This window comes from Octopus bimaculoides, chromosome Z (genome assembly GCF_046866305.1).
Source record: "Octopus bimaculoides isolate indiv1 chromosome Z, ASM4686630v1, whole genome shotgun sequence".
Classification (NCBI taxonomy): domain Eukaryota; kingdom Metazoa; phylum Mollusca; class Cephalopoda; order Octopoda; family Octopodidae; genus Octopus; species Octopus bimaculoides.
The window spans coordinates 4,994,815-5,016,670 of NC_142944.1; the positions used below are offsets into that span (position 1 = coordinate 4,994,815).

Consider the following 21,856-nt stretch of genomic DNA (forward strand, 5'->3'; position numbering starts at 1 on the left):
ATTGCTTTGATGTTTAGGTACCTCATAGTTTAACAAAAAAAAATTAATAGACAGCATTTCCATCTGAGGTTCTCTGGTCTAACACAACACAAAAAACATAAATAATCCATTTTTGAAGAGAATAATATCAAGTGGTAAAAGATGGATTAATTACAACAATGTGGAGTTAAAAAGTTCCTGAAGGAAACAAAATGAATAAGTTTCAAATCACACCAAAAGCGGTCAGTATCTGCAGAAGGTGATGTTCTGTATGTGTGGTGAGAGTGGAAGAGCATTGTGTATTACAAGCAGCTTCCACAAAAATCAGAAATTGAATTCAGACAATTATTGTTTCCAGTTAAAGGCAGCAGTTGATGAAAAATGTCCAGAACTGACCAATCAGAAGAGTGTCATCTTCCTTCAGGACAATGCTAGGCCTCATGTTTCAAAACTGACCCAATAGAAATTTGTATAGCTTGGCTGGACATTCAGCATCTTGGTGGGTATAATTCATCACAGCGTTTACGCAACCTGAGTTAAGATTTATGTATAGTGTTAATACTTATAATTAAGTTATAAGTAATGTGTTTATCACTATAGATTCATACTCTATAACCATCTATATTTATTACCTCTTCCAAGTCGAAACCATATAAATAAGAAAATATCACCCTTATAAAAGTGGTAAAATCACCACTTTATAAAAGTGATAACTCACTGTTATACAGTGAACAGCATAAAAATTTGCAGACAATGAGAGAGAGGGAGAGAGAGAAACCACACTGTGTCTGAAGAAACAACTTATGAGAGACATTGTATGAACATTCAGAACAGGTCTGTCTAACAATCTGGAGTTGTCTGGAAAAATGTTCGAAACCATCTACATAGCAAGAGAGGAGGCAGGTGAATCAGCCAACTGCCTAAAGTATCAAGACAGTTTTTATAGGAGACAAGATGTTTAATTCTAGAACAATTAAGAAAACCATATCATGCTACAATCTCACACAAATTGGTCAATTTATTGACCAATTATGTGAAACTATCGTGGTTCATTTATAATGTCTGTCTGAGTATCTAGTAGTTAGGTTTCGAATCACTGCTACACTAGAATAAGAATAGAATGGAGAAAGTCCAGAGCGTTATTACTTCTGTTGGCAACAAAAGGTCTCTCTTTTGCTTTCTCTCTCTCTCTCTCACTCACTCCAAATCAAAGGCAGATTCCATGGTACAGGAGCCCTAAACACAAAGGGCATGCAAAGCTTTATAGCAGAGATGCTTGGTGTTTGAACCAGAAGACCTGCTCATTACAGTAAAAATGATATTCTATAAACCACTCAGACATGCTTGAACAAGTGAGATCATGACAACCCTCCCCTCTCCCTGACATATCAAACATTCCTCCCTACCCCACCCCTGCTATCTATAATACTCCTGTGCTCACCTGCAAGAATATCACCATATTACATCCCTACCTTCCCAAAAGGTCCCTCTCACCACTGAACTACTTCCATTCCTCATCATCCCTACCCACATTATTTCAACCAATCAGCCCCCTTTCTCTGCCTTCAGCCACTGTTCTCTCTCCTCTCTGTGTGGAATAAAATAATTTTCTTTCATCAGGAGGACCATCAATCCAAAGAAACAGTAGCTTAGTAGATAAAGCAATTAAGAATATGAGGACAGGGAACGCCCCTCACCCTTCAGGGGTCACCACTGAGATGCTTAAAATATCTGGCAGAGTGAGATATGGTCTAGTCACCCATATAGTTAATCAGGTTGTACACGAGGGAGTCATACCCAATGACTGATGTAGCAATACCATAGTCAAGGTAAAAGTGATGCCTTAAACAGAAATAAATACAGAGGTATCAAATTGCTGGACCAGATCATGAAAATTACAGAGAGTGTTATAGTTCAATTAATTAGGAAGATAATTAGCCTTTCTCTGCTGTGGTATCAGAGGAAGATTAACAGAGAAAATAGTTTTTGTGTGTGTGGCAGATGTGCAGATACAATAAACTATAAGAATGTACAGAGAAATAATTTCCTTAAATCCCAGGAGAATCCTTAGAAATAGTGGCACTCCGTCGATTACGGTGATGAAGGTTTCAGTTGATCCGATCAATGGAACAGCCTGCTCGTGAAATTAAGTGCAAGTGGCTGAGCACTCCACAGACATGTGTACCCTTAACATAGTTCACAGGGAGATTCAACATGACAGAGTGTGACAAGGCTGGCCCTTTGAAATACAGGTACAACAGAAACAAGAAGAAAGGGTGAGAGGAAGTTGTGGTGAAAGAGTACAGCAGGGTTCGCCACCATACCCTGCCGGAGCCTCGTGGAGCTTTAGGTGTTTTCGCTCAATAAACATTAACAACGCCTGGTCTGGGAATCAAAACCGTGATCCTATAACCATGAGTCCGCTGCCCTAACCACTGGGCCATTGTGCCATTGTGCCTCCACATTAGAAGTATAATAGATAGCTGCCATTATGTAGGTGACCAAGTCAGCAGTGGAGGAGGAAGTTCTGAAGGCATAATTGATAAATTAAGAACAGGCTGGGCAAAGTTCGAAGTGCTGCTACCTTTGTTGGTAACAAGGAGCCTCTACCTCAGAATAAAAAGCAGAATGTATGATGCCTATGTACAGTAATGCTACATGGCAATGAGACATGGGCTGTGACTACTGAAGATATGCGAAAAGAAATAAAACCAATATGCTCCGCTGGATGGGTAATACCAGTGTGCATGTAATGCAGAGTGTAAATAACTTAAGAGAAAAATTGGTATAAGAGGCATCAGATGTAGTGTGCAAAAGAGAAGACTGGTCGTGAGATGTGTATGGATGAGGACAGCTGCATAAAGAAGTACCAATCTCTAATTGTTGAGGGAACTTGTGAAAGGGGAAGACCCAAGAAGACATGGGACAAAGCGACGAGAAATAATCTTCAGATGTTAAGCCTCACTGAAGAGACAAGGGACTAAGACTTCTGGCGGTTTGCTGTGCTTAAGAATACATGTGAAGCTAAGTAAAATCATGGCCATCCATACATATAAGCATATCCTTTATGGCCACATATAAATTTATCCTCTATTAAACTCTCTCACAACCCATCTTTCCCCACAGCCGCGCTATCCACTATTCTCCCCCAAGTGCTATCTGCACACATTCCATGCCCAAGTAAAACGCACCCTACCATACCCACTCCCAGCCACATTTAATTCCTCTCACCATCACTTGCTATCTCTACAGCCACTCCAATCCCTCTTCTCTCTCTGCTATCTCTAAACATCTCCCATCACACTCCTATGGAACAGTTTATGTCTATCCCCACTGTACTAATTATACTACACCCATTGTCCTCTGTAAGCAAGCCCCCTCTCTCTCTCTCACTTAAATTGTCTCTATTTCTCTCCCACCTTCTTATCCTTCCTTGTCCCACTGTGGTAGCCGAGTATCTCCTCAATAGCAAGAGGGATACCTCTGTCCTTCTATTATATTCTAATCTCTTGGTTCCACTCCCTCTCTAAGCTGAGAGATCCTTGTCTTGCAAACACATGGGCACTGATGCCATGTAAAAAAACACCTGCGTTGTTAGCACATAGAAAACAAAAACATCTATGCTGGTGTCACATAAAAAGCACCTTGTGTTGCTGTCACAAAAAAAAAAGCACCCTGTGCTGGCACCATGTAGCACCTTGTCTTGGTGCTACATAAAAAGCACCTCATTCTGGTGTCACATAAAGAGCACCCTGTCTTAATGCAACATAAAAAGGGCATACTGTCCTGGTGCCACATAAAAAGCATCCTTGCTAGTGCCTTGTAAAAAACATTTTGTCATAGTGCCACAGGAAAAGCACCCTGTCCTGGTGCCATATAAAAAGTACCTTGTGCTGGTTCTATATACAAAGCACCCTGTCCTGGGCCCACATAAAATGCACCCTTTGCTGCTGTCACATAAGATCCACCCCTGCTACTGACTTGGTCACCTAGGTAACAGAAGCTATCAACTACGTCTAGTTTTTCTCCCTGGAATGTGGCAAAGGTTGTTCTCTGCACATTTTCAGTGTTTATTGCTCCTGAACATCAGTCACATATAAAAACTATCTTCCTAGTTAGCCTTCCTTTGATATTGCTGCACCTCTTATGTGTCCATAGCTTGCACTGGGTACATCTAATAGAGTTTCTACCTATGCCTTGTCTACAGATCGAGCAGGGCCATCTACCTGAAGGAGTTTGTGTTTTATCTACCTTCCTACTTATTAGGACTTTGGTTTTAGCTAGGTTGTCTCTAAGACCCTTCAATTCTAGTCCTTGCTTTCACACCTAAAGCTTCTCCTCTAGTTCTAGTTCCATTCTTGCCACATGACCATACCAGCGCAATCATCTCTCTTGCACACCACAACTGATGCTTCTTAGGTTTATATATAATATATATATACATACATATATATATAAATATATTATATATCTTTAATCAAGCAAATCAACCTCAAGACTTATTCTTTGTAAGTCTAGTACTTATTCTATCGGTCTTTTGCTGAACCGCTAAGTTACAGGGATGTAAACACACCAGCATCAATTGTCAAGTGATGTGGGGGAACAAACACAAACACACATACATACATATACATATATATATATATATATATATATATATATATATATATATATATATATATATGTAGTGAAACTATCGCCATTATATACAAACAAGTTCAGGCGTAGCAGAGAGCAGCCTGCCATATCCATCACGTGACTGACTATTCTTTGCATGGGTAAATTATCTCCACCCGTTCGTCCCGGGACGTAAACTGACCAGCCATAGCCCCTAATAAGGTCACGTGATAGTGTTTTTCTAATGCTTCTCTGGAGCCTACCTTCAGCTATAAATAGCCTAAATTATACCCGGCAAATTCGTCGCGCCTCAGATCTCCTTTGAGATCTGGCCGCCGACCACACACGTGTAACACAGCAGCAACCAGTTTCCAGCGACGACATCAACACCATCGTACAACTACGAACTACAAGCATCGCCCCCGACGTCGCCAACAGCAACACGACACTACGACTACCAGCATCGTCCCCGCCAGCGTCAACATGGCTCTACACGTACACTAGCTACCAACAGCTAACCGCAGAATCTCTCTTCGATCCTGTTTGTGTGAATCACCTCACCACGAAATAATAGCCAAGAACCCAGCCTGCGAAGAACATCTGTATTCAAGAACCCGGCTTGGCATGGAAGCCCTAACATCACAACTAGTGATCGCTCTGCCCCACACGCCTTAACTTCTTATATACAGACACTTACCACTGTGTACTCTAAGAACTGGTATCTTAAATCCTTATACGTGTTACTGACTCTATTCAATACTGTGTATCTCTCGTACCCACATACATGTATCACTTACACACACTATTTTCTTTACATGACGGCCTGTCTTTTATTGTGTTTCATTATGTCGCATTCACTCACACACAGACATACAATTTAATGCTACAATAAATCCTACTGTTATTCATCTCATACGGTTGTGTTCCTATCGTCTTCCTTACTGGCATTTCTTAGTTCTCTATGTTATCGAAGTATAACATATTTATCATTTTATATTTTTGTGTTCGACCGTGTGACGCGTTTAATAAAGGAGCCTGTTTTTTCATTCGTCACCATTTCTCCTTTTGGTTCGCACGGTCGTTCTTACATATATATATATGATGGGCTTCAAATTTCAGTGTAGCAGAGAACCTAACAGATAATCCTCCCACCTGATGATTCCAAATCCTAAACCCGTTGCCACCCAAAATCGACACCAGTGTGCTCCTCCAAAGCCCTATCCTCACACCAATAACCCCCGCCCACCTGATTGGACTAAACAAACAAAAACCTGCAATGTTATCTGATTCCACCCCCACCCCCGATGTTCAAACTCGAGTACCTAAACTCTTCTTCCCCCTGTTCAAAAGACACTTCCCTAAATCCAGCTCCCTTTGAAAAACACTTAAATCCCAACCTATAAAATTGTCTAACTCCACTACCACCAACAATGCCAAAGTAATCTGACATCTTAACAACAAGAAACTCAGAAACCCACAACCAGCTAACCTCCACCCTAATAACAAAACTCAACCTAACCCCCAGCTCCATACATATAAACCCAGAACAACAATCAATCCCCTTACCAACACTAACCCTTAAACCTCCTACTATGATTCCACTGGTAATACCTGATCCTTAAACTTACCTCAAGACTCAACTATACCTCATGAAAAAATAAAGAATAATACAGATGATACCATAATACACACCCTCTCAATGCCTCCCTCAAGCAACTAATAAATACCAATTTTAACGCCACCACTAATAATGAACCTAACACTGGTCCTTCACTAAATAACAGTTACCCCGCAAATTCATCCAGAACACCACCTGTGAACCTATGCAGCTTCAAGTGCCCAACCTCCTGCCCTTTAGATAATTGCTGTCTTACTAAAAACAACATTTACAAGTGCACAGTATCAGCTGCCAACCATAACTACATATATATCAGATCATGCAGCACCACCATCAAAGCTAGAGTGGGCAACCACTACTCCAGCTTGAAGTCCCAAACAAAATCCAACAGTACATCTTTATCTCAGCTTATCCACAAACTCAAGAGCAAATCAATTTCTTATACTCTCAAGCAGTCCATAGTCACTCATACTAAACCATACTCTGGCTATAATAAAAAGTGTGATCACTGCATAGCCGAAGTCTTAACTATTATGCAATCCATGGGTTGTCTTAACGAACACGACAGGGTAATTAATACATGCAAACATCAATTACGCAACCTATTCTCAAAATACAAATAACAACCCCTCCGCCGCATCATTTCCTAACCCGCCCCCACTGTTATCATAGACATTCCCCTTCACTCACAACCTCTAAATATTAAACCACCAATCATCATCATCATCATCGTCGTTCAACGTCCGCTTTCCATGCTAGCATGGGTTGGACGATTTGACTGAGGACTGGTGAAACCGGATGGCTACACCATGCTCCAATCTAATTTGGCAGAGTTTCTACAGCTGGATGCCCTTCCTAACGCCAACCACTCAGAGAGTGTAGTGTTTGCTTTTACGTGTCACCTGCATGAAAACGGCCACGCTCGAAATGGTGTCTTTTATGTGCCACCCGCACAAGAGCCAGTCCAGGGGCACTGGCAACGATCTCGCTCGAAAACCCTACAACGGCCAGTCAGGCGGTATATATATATATATATATATATATGTCTGTACGCATTGTCGTCGTCGTTTAACGTCCGCTTTCCATGCTAGCATGGGTTGGACGATTTGACTGAGGACTGGTGAAACCAGATGGCTACACCAGGCTCCAATCTGATTTGGCAGTGTTTCCACAGCTGGACGCCCTTCCTAAAGCCAACCACTCAGAAAGTGTAGTGGGTGCTTTTACGTGTCACCCGCACGAAGGCCAGTCAGGCGGTACTGGCAAAGGCCACGCTCATCTCGCTCGAGAAACCTCATGTGTCACCCGCACAATAGCCAGCCCAGGGGCACCAGCAACGATCCCGCTCGAAAAATCCCAGAACCCCACACAAGAGCCAGTTCAGCGGCACCGGCAACGATCTCGCTCGAAGAAATTTCATGTGTCACCAGCACAAGAGCCAGTCTAGGGGCACTGGCAACGATCTCGCTCGAAAAACCTCATGTGTCACCCACACAAGAGCCAGCCCAGGGGCACCAGCAACGATCCCGCTCGGAAGATTTCATGTGTCGCCCGCACATGAGCCAGTCCAGGGTCACTGGCAACGATCCCGTCTCGCTCAAGGCATTTCATGTGTCACCCGCACAAGAGCCAGCCCAGGAGCACTGGCAACGATCCTGCCCGAAAGATTCCATGTGTCGCCCGCACACGAGCCAGCCCAGGGGCACCGGCAATGATCTCGCTCGAAAAACCTCATGTGTCACCCACACAAGAGCCAGCCCAGGGGCACCAGCAACGATCCCGCTCGGAAGATTTCATGTGTCGCCCGCACATGAGCCAGTCCAGGGTCACTGGCAACGATCCCGTCTCGCTCAAGGCATTTCATGTGTCACCCGCACAAGAGCCAGCCCAGGAGCACTGGCAACGATCCTGCCCGAAAGATTCCATGTGTCGCCCGCACACGAGCCAGCCCAGGGGCACCGGCAATGATCTCGCTCGAAAAACCTCATGTGTCACCCACACAAGAGCCGGCCCAGGGGCACCAGCAACGATCTCGCTCGAAAGATTTCATGTGTCGCCCGCACACGAGCCAGTCCAGGAGCACTGGCAACGATCCCGCTCAAAACATTTCATGTGTTGCCCGCACATGAGCCAGTCCAGGGGCACCGGCAACGATCCTGCTTGAAAAAAACCCTCATGTTTCACCCGCACAAGAGCCGGCCCAGGGGCGTCGCCCGCACATGGGCCAATCCAGGGGCACTGGCAATGAACCCACTCAAACATTTCATGTGTCACCCGCACAAGAGTCAGTCTAGGGGCACCGGCAACGATCTCGCTCGAAAGATATCATGTGTCACCCGCACATGAGCCAGTCCAGGGGCACTGGCAATGATCCCGCACGAAAGATTTCATGTGTCGCCCGCACATGAGCCAGTCCAGGGTCACTGGCAACGACCCTGCTCGAAAAAATTTAATGTGTCACCCGCACATGAGCCAGTCCAGGGGCACCGGCAACAATCTCGCTCGAAAAAGCCTCGTGTGTCACCCGCACAAGAGCCAGTCCAGTGGGCACTGGCATCGATCCCGCTCGAAAGATTTCATGTGTCTCCCGCACATGAGCCAGTCTATGGGCACTGGCAACGATCCCGCTCGAAACATTTCATGTGTCACCCGCACAAGAGCCAGTCCAGGGGCACCGGCAACAATCTCGCTCGAAAAAGCCTCGTGTGTCACCCGCACAAGAGCCAGTCCAGTGGGCACTGGCATCGATCCCGCTCGAAAGATTTCATGTGTCTCCCGCACATGAGCCAGTCTATGGGCACTGGCAACGATCCCGCTCGAAACATTTCATGTGTCACCCGCACAAGAGCCAGTCCAGGGGCACTGGCAACGATGTCGCTCGAAAGATATCATGTGTCGCCCACACATGAGCCAGTCCAGGGGCACTGGCAACGATCCCGCTTGAACGATTTCATGTGTCACCCGCACATGAGCCAGTCCAGGGGCACCGGCAACAATCTCGCTCGAAAAACCTCATGTGTCACCCACACAAGAGCCGGCCCAGGGGCACCAGCAACGATCTCGCTCGAAAGATTTCATGTGTCGCCCGCACACGAGCCAGTCCAGGGGCACTGGCAACGATCCCGCTCAAAACATTTCATGTGTCACCCGCACATGAGCCAGTCCAGGGGCACCGGCAACGATCCTGCTTGAAAAAAAACCTCATGTTTCACCCGCACATGAGCCAGTCCAGGGGCACTGGCAACGATCCCGCTCGAAAGATTTCATGTGTCGCCCGCACATGAGCCAGTCCAGGGTCACTGGCAACGACCCTGCTCGAAAAAATTTAATGTGTCACCCGCACATGAGCCAGTCCAGGGGCACCGGCAACAATCTCGCTCGAAAAAGCCTCGTGTGTCACCCGCACAAGAGCCAGTCCAGTGGGCACTGGCATCGATCCCGCTCGAAACATTTCATGTGTCACCCACACAAGAGCCAGTCTATGGGCACTGGCAACGATCCCGCTCGAAAAACCTCATGTGTCACTCGCACAAGAGCCAGTCCATGGGCACTGGCAACGATCTCGCATGAAAGATATCATGTGTCGCCCGCACATGAGCCAATATATTCCCATTATATTCACAATAACCTCTTATTTCTTGTTTATATCTATCTTTATCTTACCTTATTATTTATACCATTTAATTTCTCTTTTCTACCTGCCCCTACACCCTTCCCCACCCCACCTTTGTATACTTACAAGTACATACATACACCTACATAAACCTCTACTATTTCATATAGCACACACACACACTCCTTAATTCCTAGATTGTAGTATTCTTCATCTTTTAGCCTACTACACCATCACTTCAAGCATATTGTTTTCTCCTTCTACACCACAAATGGTTCCCCCACCACCTCTTCCCTCCACATTATCTTTTCAAATACCAATCCCCTAGCATATCTCTAAATGACCCTATTGAAACCACTTGTGGAATGACCTTGCTTAAATTCCTTACAACTCTTCCACTCACTTATTTTTTTAATCCTTTTAGTCTTTTCTATATTCCTTTCTTTCTTACACTCCTAATTTTCTCTTCACAATATATTCTCCATTCTAACCATGTTCTCTACACATTCTGATGGAATCATTTGCGTGTTGGCCTGTGTCTCCTTACCACAAGGTAAACTTTCATTTAAGCAAGATACCCTTGGCCTGAAGAGTAACCTGCAGTAAATACCTCACTTGAATATTTACCACTTCCAGGATTCTGCTCACCATAAAACAAATGTAGCCCAGATGTTATCTGTTCCGTTCCTTAACTCTTGTATTTTATTTGCAAACCTGGAAACCCTGCATGCCTACCATGAAATATAAAACATTTTTTTTTTTTTTCTGTTTACCATACTTCCATACGGAAAGTTGCTTTTTATATTTTCTACTAGACTACCCATGACTCCTTGAGTCACCTGGAAAGTCTGAGTTTCCCAGCAAAGGAGTTTTGTTCTGTGGGTTTTTTTTTCTTTTCCAGGTTATTTTGCATGTTTTAAACAAATGTGACATTGAAATCACACATAAACGGCTCCTTTCCCCAGAAAAGGAAAGATTTGGCTGCTATTTCTTGCACACCCTACTACCACGTAACAGGTATTTCGGGTCCTTTATCGCAAGTAGCTGTTACATGGTAGCAGGGCGTCTAGAAATAGCAGCCAAATCTTTGGAGCTGAGATACATTGAATGCACTCGAAAAATTTTTTGCAATGGTATTCCCTTGGGACAATCTTTCGGTTTGACTCTCAGAACAGTCATCCGGATCAGCTGGTTTTGTTCATTAATTTTTGTAAAAAATTTCTATTTATTTACTTTTGTTTTAAAGTGAAAGAGAGGAGAAAGTGAAAAATGTATGAACATGTATATGAAATGGATGTGTGTGAGAGAGGCAGAGAGAGAGAGAGAGTGCCACTTACACATACATGAGAACACATACGTTCACTCACTCATTCACTCGCTCTCTCTCTCTCTCTCTCACACACACACACAAATGCATATGTACATACAAAAAAGATGTACACATGTATTGATATATGTACGTATACATGACAACACACCCCTTCACTCACTCACTCTCTCTCTCTCTTTTTCTCTTTCTCTTTCTTTTATACGCACACATGTCCATTTCATATACGTGTACATAATATATCTTTCACTTTAAAACAAAAGTAAATAAATAAAAATTATTTACGGAAATTAACAAAGTCCAGATGACAGTTCTGAGAAAAAAAAGCATTAAAATATTGTTTGTTTAAAATATAAATACTTACTGTACAAACAACTTACATTTTTGAAATTACATTCAATTAAAAATATTTCTAAATGATTAAAATTTTGTGTATGTCAAAAACTAGATGTTTTTTTTTTCTAAGAGAGCGCAAAGATTATGTGTGTGTATATGTCACAGATAGCAGACGTGTGTTTGTGTTGATTGACACACCATGACATTCATTATATGCGTGTGTATTTTGCATGTATGTTGATGTCACAGAAGCCATGGTTTTTTTGGTCAAGAAATAACAAACAAAAATTGTGTTTAATTGTTTCCATTAATAAATAGAATTCCAAATATCACAAAAATTTGTACTGCTCTGCCAAAGGTAAGCATGAAAGTAAAATATACTATTTCTACACACAAACATCTCTAGAGTTTTAGTATTATTAAGATGGTTTGCTTGAAGTTAACCTTCGTCCTACACCTCGATCTTTGGATCTTACATTTATATATATATATACTAGCAGAAATACCCGGCTTTGCCCAGGTTAAAGAGAATAATGAAATCTAAAAACGCCGTCTAGACTATGCAACCCTCAACTGTTAGTAGCTACGATACCATATTTCTACATTAATAACTCTCCAATCCATGCCAGCATGGAACATAGACATTAAGTGGAATGCCAGTCTCTCATCTAGGAGGGCCTTGAAATCAATGTTACCAACTGGGGACTATGTGTGTCGCAGTGATAATAAAAAGACCCAAAGGAGGTCTGCAATGAAATAATTTTACTCAACACTTTACAAGTGAATCAGTGGAGACAAAGATGCGTCTCATTTACTTGACAATTTATGCACCACATTGCAGAAATCACAATGTAAGTATATCTGAAAGGGTAGTCTTACACCGTTGTACCGTTGAATTACAAATAATGCTCATCTGTTATGTTCGGGTTAAAATTTTATCAACATCAAAAATATATGAATTTTCATGGGAGTTATGGCCGTTATACATAGAATATAATTTCCAAATTTCATAAAGATCCGTTCAGTACTTTTGACGTAGTTTTGGATAAGAAAACAAATTACTAATGTGTGTGTTTGTGTGCATGTGTTTGTGTGTGATGGGTGTATATATGTATAGATATGTGTATACATGTATATATATGTATATATGTGTACATATTACATGTACATCTATATATATATACATCTACACATATGTATACATATACATGTATGCATATAGATCTATATCTATATATATATATATATCTATACATATACGTGTACATATACATGTATATATATATATACATGTATATGTATACATATACATCTCTTTCTCTCTCTCTGAAAGTATCTGTAATTACAGTATCGAAATGTGATTGTTTCAGTTAGTGGAATAACGTGTACATATACATCTATATGTATACATATACATCTCTGTCTCTCTCTTTCTCTCTCTCTCTGAAAGTATCTGTCACTACAGTATCGAAATGTGATTGTTTCAGTTAGTAGAATAGTTTCATTTTTAAAGTGAAAGTATTTGACATGAGTGTTTTTGTTTCACTTTTGACACGTAATACTTAAATAGTGGAGGAAATATTATGTTGCCGTGGGCTCGAACTCTGCAAGAAGTTAAATTTTTTTTGACTAAAACACAACTGGAACCCTAAGTAAGGCATGTGTAAAATTTGAATGAAATTGGTTGCGTAGTTCTCGAGTTTTAGGGATTCACACACACAGACAGACAGACAGACACACATTCTCATTTTTATATATATATATATAAGCTTGACGGACCTCATAGCTCAAATTACTCATATGTCAAATCAGTTTTCCCCATTGAAATGAATTGAAATACCATTAATCCATTCTGGGTCCCCCAAAAAACACCGCAATTTTTTTTGTTACATGTTTTTAAATAAGAAAAACGTATTTATAAATAATGAATATTGTATAAAAAAAAACAATACAATGTACTGCAATAAATTGGTTTTATCAAGTATAATGTACAGCATTTACCTTGGAGATCAGACGAGTTGAGGAGAAGGGCTGAACTGAATAACTGAATCTTATTCACTGATTTTTGCCCTTTTCGCCACTCTTTCCTCACTTTCATCTGCAGGAGTTTTCAATAAAAACCTGTCCAATGAGGTCTGTTTCATCCTCCATTTCAGAATGTTTCTGAAATGAGTGAGGCAAGTGTCATTAAATAGCACAGTCGCACGCCCAGTTGCAACATTTTCTGGGTGTTTCTTTTGAATAAAGTCTGAAAGTTTCTCCCACATTCCCTTTATTACACTTGAAGAAATAACCTCCTCCGCATCACCTATTCCCTGCAAAACCTCCATGTGCTGCTGCGTCTGTAGCTCCTCCCTTGTCAGTTCCTCGGAGTGCTCCTGGATGAACTTGTTGACGTCACCTTCATCCACGTCCAGGCCCATGGACTTGCCAAGAGACACAATCTCCTCCACCACTGCTGCTTCGGATTCAAGTCTTTCAAAGTCCATTTCAGACACAACCTCAGGCCACAGCTTCTTCCATGCAGAGGTCAAGGTCCTCTTTGTAACACCCTGCCAGGCCATATCGATAATTCTGAGACATATCACGATGGTCCTTCCAGAACTCTCGAAGGGTGAGGTTTGTGCTCTCTATCACCTCAAAGCAGGTGCTTGGTAAAGAACTTCTTGAAATTAGAAATTACCTGCTGATCCACGAGCTGCAGGATAGGGGAGGTGTTAGGTGAAAGGTAGACTTGAACTCTTCAAGGATGTCATCTTCGAGGTTAGGTGGGTAAGCAGGTGCATTGTCCAGGACAAGAAAGGCTTGCAGAGGTAGGTTATTTTCCTTGAGATATTTCTTAATGTCAGGACCGAAGATCAAATTCACCCACTCTACTAAGAACTGCCCTTGGATTTACCCTCCACATAACCTGCAGTTTTTCTTTCAGAATCCTATGTGACTTAAAGGCTCTGGGGTTTTCCAAACGATAAATGAGCAGTGGCTTAATCTTGCAATTGCTGTTTGCATTGGCACACAATGCAGGGGTTAGCCTATCCTTCATGGGTTTGTGGCCTGGCATTCTCTTCTCTGTTTTTATATAAGTCCTCCTTGGCATCTTCTTCCAAGACAGTCCTGTCTCATCACAGTTGAAGACTGGCAAAAGTTTTGAAGTGATCCTCAGCTGCCTTCATATCCGCACTCGCTGCCTCACCATGCCTGACAAGGGAGTGAGTGCCAGTCCTCCTTTTAAAATTCTTGAACCATCCCCCTCTGGCTTTAAATGGCTCACCCGATGCCTCATCCATACAAGTGCCTGGGGTCTGCTGCAGTAAACTGGTGTAAATAGCTTATGCCTTCTCACAGAGTATAGCCTCCATCATGATATCTCCGGTGAGCTGCTTCTCTGTCAACTACACCATCAGCAACTTCTCCGTATTTTCATGGATAGATGTCTACTGTTTAGAAATTATTTTAATGCCTTTGGCTGGCATTGTAGCCTTTATTGACTCCTTCTGCTTCAGTATGGTACAGATCGTGGAAGTGCTACACTCATATTGCTTTGCCATGTCAACTACACACACACCTTCAGCATGTTTCTCAATAATTTCTTTCTTTAATTCCATGCACATTATCCACTTTTTCTTCTCACCACTGTCCTTCGCACTCACTTTCTATGTACCCATGGTTGGAAAAAAGGAAATTTTGCAAAATAACAGCAAGAACAATTGTGAGCACAACACTGATGCTTCTGTAGCCTGCAATGACTAATTAAGCATTTTAGCACCTGTTTAGCTAACGATCTTCGCACTTGCTAACATGCATGTCTGTCAAACTATAAGACACAGGATGCTGGGCAGATGTCATGATGTTCACTGTGGTGATCGTTATGCCAACTAGTGCTGGAGTATCTGAAACTGGCTTCTAACCCAAATTTTAGCTCGTAACTCAAAGCAAAAAAATCGGCCAAGAGACAGCGCGTATCTCAAAAAACTCGTTAGTTGGGACACTCGTAAGTCAAGGTACCACTGTGTATTTATATATATATATATTTCGACAATACACTTCATATAAGTATATAGTATAAACATAGTATGTGTATATGAATTATATATGAACTTATTGTATAGTGCTCAGGTGCACTACAACAATATATCAATATCTATCATAGTATGTGTGTCTGTGTGTATGCACACCCCATCACCACTCGACAGTCAGTGCTGATTTGTTTAAATCACTAAGCAGTTTGGCAAAAACGAGTAACAGAATAAGAACCAAGCTTCAAAAACAGATGAGTACCAGAGTCAATTTTCTCAATCAAACCATTAAATGTGTTGCCCCAGCAAGGCCACAGATCAATGACTGAAACATGCAAACGGTAAACATATTCATATATGTACATGTGTATGCACACACATTTACACAATAGTCTTACATCTAACAAATTTTGTAGATTCCGGGAGATTGATATTCAACTTAGGCAATACTTAGTGATGATAGAGAGGAGTGGGGGTCAAACACCAAAACCACATGGTTTCAAAGTGAACTTCATACCACACAGCAGTGCATCTGCTTATACACAATATTAAAGAGGGGGTGAAGTGTAACTGTATGTTTAAGAAGTTTATTTCCCAACATGGTTCCAAGTTCAGTCCCACTGTGTAGCAAGTGTCTTCTATTATAGCCTTGGGCCAATTAAAACACTGAGTGGATTTGGTGGACGGAAACTGAAAGAAGCCCATCGAATATATATATGTAGTTGGATTAGGTACTTCAGTTGAAGCACCAAGTCAATGCAGTATTATCCGCACAGCTCGGAGTAAGGCAAAAAAAATCAAAATAAGCAACAGAATATCAAGTAGTAATGCTGTACTACCGTTTCAAGTGGCTCCATTTAATTGAACAATGCAATCATTACATCAATTTAAATGCAATGCTATCATCAGCTGCACAAATAAATAAATGGAATTTTAACAAGTAGGACACATCATTAATATATATATATATATATATATATATATATAAAATAGTATGTAAAAGCACAAGTATGACTGCATGGTGTGGATGCGTGTGTGTGGGGGCGAAATTCCGCTTTAAGTACACCATATAATCTCTCATAACATTTTAATTATTTGGAATTTTCAGAATTTTTTGTGAATTTGTTCTACACACAGAAATTTATACAACTGGGAAAAAAGTTTTGTTCTTAATTTTTTTTTTTTTATCACAGCTTAAAATACAGACATTCCTAAGTTTTAGCTTTCAGTCCCAGCAAAATGTGTTTATGGGGAGAAAGATATTGGAAAACATCAATACGTTAATGACAAACGAGAACAGTACGAGGTGGTCGTTAAGACGGGCTAAAAATAATGGCTGAATACCCCTTAACTCATGCTTTTTTTTTTTTTTTTTTGCATAGTCCTATGAATTCCCGTATGTAGAACAAATTTGCGGACGTTTTCTGAAAACTTACAGGGCATACTTAAAGTCAAGCAAACGCTATGCAGGATTATGGGTTATTTTTGGTTGGATTTTGTATCTAACGAACGACCTTTACTCAGAATTTGGGATGCGCTTGTTACATGCGTGATCCGGGAGCTTGTGACTGGTCATTGGTCGATTTTCTGAGTTGGATCCTGCGTATTGAGACCTCCTCTATGAGGTACCGACCAGGGTGACAGCATGTGTTGGTAAGTCACATGTCACCTGGACGCGGCGGATGGGCAAATAAATATCTCACAGAGATGGGAATAGACCGGGACACTGCTCGGAAAGAAAATATAGACAAATGGTAACGAGGCATGCTCCAATACCATTCATTATGTGTGTGTGATTATATATATATATATGATTATGTGTGCGTATGTGTGATTATATATATATATATATCATCATCATCATCATCATCATCGTTTAACGTCCGCTTTCCATGCTAGCATGGGTTGGACGATTTGACTGAGGACTGGTGAAACCGGATGGCAACACCAGGCTCCAGTCTGATTTGGCAGAGTTTCTACAGCTGGATGCCCTTCCTAACGCCAACCACTCAGAGAGTGTAGTGGGTGCTTTTACGTGTCACCCGCACGAAAACGGCCACGCTCGAAATGGTGTCTTTTATGTGCCACCCGCACAAGCCAGTCCAGGGGCACTGGCAACGATCTCGCTCGAAAATCCTACAGGAGCCAGTCAGGCGGTACTGGCAACGGCCACGCTCAAAATGGTGCATCTCATGTGCCACCCGCACAAGAACCAGTCCAGGGGCACTGGCAACGATCTTACTTGGCTTGCCGGGTCTTCTCACGCACAGCCCATTTCCAAAGGTCTCGGTCCGTAGTCATCGCCTCGGTGAGGCCCAATGTACGAAGGTCTTGCCTCACCACCTCAGCCCAGGTCTTCCTGGGCCTACCTCTTCCACGGGTTCCCTCAACTGTTAGGGTGTGGCACTTTTTCACGCAGCTATCCTCATCCATTCTCACCACATGTCCATACCAGCGCAATCGTCTCTCTTGCACGCCACAACTGATGCTTCTAATGTTCAGCTTTTCTCTCAAGATACTTACACTCTGACGGGTATTCACATTGATATATATATATATATATATATATATATATATATATATATATATATATATATATATATATATATATATATATATATATATATATATATATATATATATATATATATATATATATATATATATATATATATATATATATATATATATATATATATATATATATATATATATATATAGTTCAAATTTACAGAAAACAAAAAAGACAGACACATGCGCGGCTGTGTGGTAAGAAGCTTGCTTCCCAACCACATGGTTCCGGGTTCAGTCCCACTGCATGGTACCTTGAGCAAGTGTCTTCTACTATAGCCTTGGGCCGACCAAAGCCTAGTGAGTGGATTTGGTAGACGGAAACTGAAAGAAGCCTGTCGTATACGTATATATTTATGAGTATGTGTCTTTGTGTTTGTCGCCCCACCACATCACCACCTGACGACCGGTGTCGGGTGTGCTTAAAGGTTCGGCAAAAGAAAACAGATAGAATAACTACTATTTCTTCGATTAAAAATCCCTTTAAGGCGGTGCCCCAGCATGGACGCAGTCAAATGACTGAAACAAGTAAATAAAAGAATATATACGCGTATGTGTCTGTGTTTGTCACAATCAACGAGTGCTGATCTGTTTGTGTCCCCACAATGTGGCCGTAAGTACCAGGCTCTAAAAAAATTAAATACTGGAGTCGATGCATTCGACCGCAGTCTAAAGACCGAAAAAAAGATACACATATACACACACATATAGTCTATATCTGTTATGAACTCATTTTTCCTGAGTTACGAGGACGATACATGTGAATTTTCCGAACCTCCTCTCTCTCTCTTTCCGCTCTCGCAAAAAAATTTCCCATCAAATTCCAACATAATCGGAATCTACAACATCTGAAGCGTATTTGTAGAAAATTTCAGTTAAAAATATCCGTTTTCCGAAAGTTACGAGGAAACAAAGTGATGGTGGGGCACACTTGTGTAGGTATGCTTACATTTACATATATTATACATATATTTATTAAATAAATATTCTGTGCGCGTATGGGTGTGTGTGTGTGCTCGCGTATTGCGGGTCATAATTAAAAGAAGCACTTTTACCTGTCCCAGTTATAGTCCCATTTCACACTTGGATTGTGTGTCGACCAAGCAGCGTAGACGTTTTTCAAATTGCTCCACATATCTTCTTGATTTGGGTTGGTACCAAAAATAACTGCAGCCGTGGCTGCAGTTGACACTGCACCAAATACACGAACGGCATGTTTCCACTGAGGCATCGTTGATAATATCTAAACTTGTGGGCTATTTTGATCAAGGACCTTTTTCTCCTTTAAAAGCTTGCTACTTAGTGTGTTCGCGGTATCTGTTTTCCTATATCTTTTGTTGTGTGACTTCCTTTACTTTTTTCTTTCTTTTGTCTTTTAGTTAACCTTAGTTTGTTAATGAAGCAGGGTCTGTTGTTCTTCAGCTGATCGAAGAATCCTATGATAACAAGAGAAGTAATTTCATGTGATGAATATTTGTAAGCAGCAATGTATTTACGGGTGTTAAGTGAGTTCCGATGTGTGACGTTAAAAGTGAAATAAGCGTTTAAAGTCCTGATAACCGAAGCATTGGTGTGAACGGGGCGATAACTTGTGTTGAGAAGAATAGTGATGATCCATCTTCGTAATCTTTATGACCTTTTAATCAAATGGTAATCCTAATTATAAAATAGATTTTGTATTATTCAAACATAAAAGTTGTTTTATTCAATAAAACAAACAGTGCAATGTTGTTTGCACATCTTTTTTGTGTTGTTTTAAACATTAATAAAAATAAATCAATTACCGTGAATTATCAAATGCGCCAAAACCATTTCATTTAATCTGTATGTTCAAAAGTAAGATAGATTACGAAAATGAAAAATAATTAGGGGGGGGGGGCATAATTTTTCACTTTCGATTCTTTTTGATTTTACTTTTTTTTGCAGAGTGGGATCTTTTCTGTTTGGGTGCTAATTTTCAATCTCTTCGATTCCTGCTAGAATTGATTTTATATTCGGTGTAACGATATAGTTTTATATGCTAATCACTGCTTTGAAATTCATTTTCACAATAAATCAATAAATAAAGAGTTATTAGCTTTTAAAGTTTGCAAATTTATGGTAATTTTAGCTAATCGTAAGCCACAGACATATTCATGCCTGTTTCCATAGTAACAAGTCAAATATGAGAGTTCTTTGTCTGCGCGAAAGCACGTGTTGACAAATATATTCCAGTCGTTGAAGTGATCGTTGGATGTGCTAAACATAGCGGCCAAATAGGCCTTAAATCACGCACTAAAAAATCTTTTGTTTTATTTTTGGATAATCATATGAATTCCCATGTGTAGAAAACAAATTCGTAAAAATTTTCTGAAAATTCCAAAAAATAAAAAAAAAGTTATGAGGGGTTATGTGGCGTGCCAAAAGCAGAATTTTATGTTTACTGTTGACAACACGTGTTGTCACGCACAAAATCCTGTTTTCTGACTGGGAGAAAATTAGGAAATTTTAAACTGCTATAACTTCTTTTTCTTTCTTTTTTTCTTTTTTTTTTTTTCTAGAAATAGGGAAATATCTTCTGAGATTCAGCTTAGAAAACTAGGATCTTTGTGATTTGACGGGCAACATTTTTTTACATAACCCTAACCCTAAAACCATAACTCTAAAACCCGAACCCTAACCCTAAAACCCTAAACCCTTACTGGGGAATAATGATATAATTAAACAGGGAATAACACACTTGACACCGAACAGCACTAACTGTATTCAGCTGAATAGACGTCAGTGATTGGTTGAAATTACAGAAATACGACAACTTTAACCTGAAATAACTTGCAATGTACAATTTTTTGTTAAGAAGGTTAAGAGAAGTTGTTTTATATGACACATTCTACCAGTGTCCCAAGTTTGAAAGTGTTTCGTTAAGAAAACAAGTGTTGCCCATCAAATCAGAAAGATCTGAAAACTACATTAATGTAACAAATTTTAAAGTTTTCAATAAACTTTGAATTTCTCGAAAATTGGCTGCTAAACTGAAAACATCCTCAAATTGTTTTAAACAGGCATGGCTGTGTGACAAGAAGCTTGCTTCCCAACCACATGGTTCCAGGTTCAGTCCCATCAAATCAAAATTTCAAGAGGAAGTCAAAACTAATAGTTTATAGAAAAAGGGATGAGTGAAAATACACTCACACACACACACATATGCACACATGCACATGTGCACATGTTTCTCACTTTAGATTAGTAATTCTACTGTGCTTAACACATACAGATCTAAAAAAATTACAGTTTTTGACTCACTAGATAAGTTCATAGGAATGTCAAAACTTGGAAATTTTAGAGACAATCCAATAAGTTCTTAATATGAATCTTGTATAGAGTGCTCAGGTGCACAACTCATCAGAAAAAGTAACCAAAAGTGCATGAACTGAATAATGCACAGAAAGTGAACAGTGGATGAGTTATTTAAAACAAAATGTGGAGGGGCATCAGGTGTACTGGTGACAAATTTTGGGAAGCATTGAAGTTTTAAAGAATGTAGTGTTCCAACAGCTAACAACTGATGTATGAAGTTTATTCCAAGCTTCAGTAATTCTGTGCCTGAAAAAATAATTTCTAAAAGTTATCGGTGCTGTGTTGTTTTTGGTTTAAAGTATGTACACAAGTGTTAGACATATGGGATTCAAAGAAATATTCAAGGGTGTTGTTGGAAAGTTGTTGGATAACCTTGTGGATGTCTACCAAGTCAGTTGCTAGGCATTGGAGCTTTAATGTGTCCTTGCCCCAGGATGGAAGAC

At 40.7% G+C, this 21,856-nt stretch overlaps 1 protein-coding gene across 1 annotated transcript in view; it reads right to left on the reverse strand.

The window, feature by feature from the left end:
• The window catches only part of LOC106870456 (serine/threonine-protein phosphatase PGAM5, mitochondrial), a 37,008-nt gene extending 16,707 nt beyond the window's left edge, over positions 1-20,301 (reverse strand). Inside the window, exon 1 of the mRNA XM_014916557.3 lies at positions 19,133-20,301. Within this exon, the coding sequence (XP_014772043.1) occupies positions 19,133-19,308 (176 nt within the window). The 5' untranslated portion in view covers positions 19,309-20,301. The remainder of the gene's footprint in view (positions 1-19,132) is intronic.
• Between the last annotated feature and the right edge of the window lie 1,555 nt (positions 20,302-21,856).